The 1,060-nt window shown below is 45.3% G+C and overlaps 1 protein-coding gene across 1 annotated transcript; it reads right to left on the bottom strand. All coding sequences in view use genetic code 11, as the record gives it.

Moving 5' to 3' along the window:
• Positions 1–258: 258 nt before the first annotated feature.
• On the bottom strand, positions 259–690 carry EGR_10973 (hypothetical protein; the record flags this gene model as incomplete). The annotated part of the gene is made up of 2 exons (XM_024500222.1): positions 259–408; positions 511–690. The coding sequence occupies 2 exons, from the start codon at positions 688–690 to the stop codon at positions 259–261; spliced, it is 330 nt and encodes a 109-aa protein (XP_024345365.1).
• Between the last annotated feature and the right edge of the window lie 370 nt (positions 691–1,060).

Here is a 1,060-nt window from a genome sequence, read left to right as displayed (position 1 = left end):
GTAGACCTCACTCGGTGACACATTTCCCTTCCTCCATGGAATGCTAAACTATATAAAGTGACAAATTGAGTGACCGAAATCACATGTATTCTAGAAGGATTGCCTTTGTGTATTCAAGAGATTGTTTATGATGTTGAGAGCCACATTATGTTGCGGTGACAAGGTCCGTTGTTGACATTTCTGAGGAGGTCACTTAGGAAGACACAAAGTGCAGTAATGGCTGGTGTGTCATAACAATCTCCGTGAGCTGGTGTTAGGTCATGGATAAATGAAAGCAGAAGGGTGTTGGGACGGTGAGTAGACAGATGGCTGCATGAAGGCTTCAATGTGCTCCATTCTGGGCAGTCGCAGAAACGCAAAACCAGTTGCAGTCCACAAGTGGTTGAGGTGAGTGTTGGATAGGCACATCTAGAATTTCATAATTGCCTGTTTCGCAGGTTTGATTGAAGGGTAAGTAATTTTATGTGCTTATTTGTCCATTTCTCAAATCATGTCTCCACCCTCACAAACCGAGTCTCCTCGCTGTACTGCTAAGGCTGCACACGTTCTCAAACTTTTGTGCATTTGCTCGTAGTCCTCCTTCATGGGCTGTTTTCCGGTGTCCGTCCACTTGATTGCCTCCACACACATCGCACACGTACTTTCTCGACGCTCCTCTGATGTCTTCTCCCTCATTTCCTCGTTCTTCATTTTCCTCTTTATGCTGTAGCTGTGGTGGTTTTATGGCTCCACGTAATTCCTCCTCCCTGCATTTGTCCACTTACCTCCGCTTCAGTGGTGAATGACATGAGCCGGCTAGAGGCGGTGTGCGTAGGCATACTTCACTTCGCCAATAACACAGAAAGGGCTGAATGCAATGCTTGGGATGTTTGTAAGTAGAAACCTATGCTATGCACTGCCAATTATACTGTCAACGCAGCAATTGTGTGAAGTTCCAGCTACATGTCTGACCGTGGTAGCAGAAATAGGAGACGTGTCCCTAATACATTGTAAGTAGGGTGCAATTTTTAAGTAACTTGGTAATATAAACAGCCGTAATTTGGCGCATACCCACACTACT

This window comes from Echinococcus granulosus, assembly GCF_000524195.1.
Source record: "Echinococcus granulosus chromosome Unknown EG_S00316, whole genome shotgun sequence".
Lineage (NCBI taxonomy): Eukaryota > Metazoa > Platyhelminthes > Cestoda > Cyclophyllidea > Taeniidae > Echinococcus > Echinococcus granulosus.
This window is presented reverse-complemented; position numbering and strand designations above follow the sequence as displayed.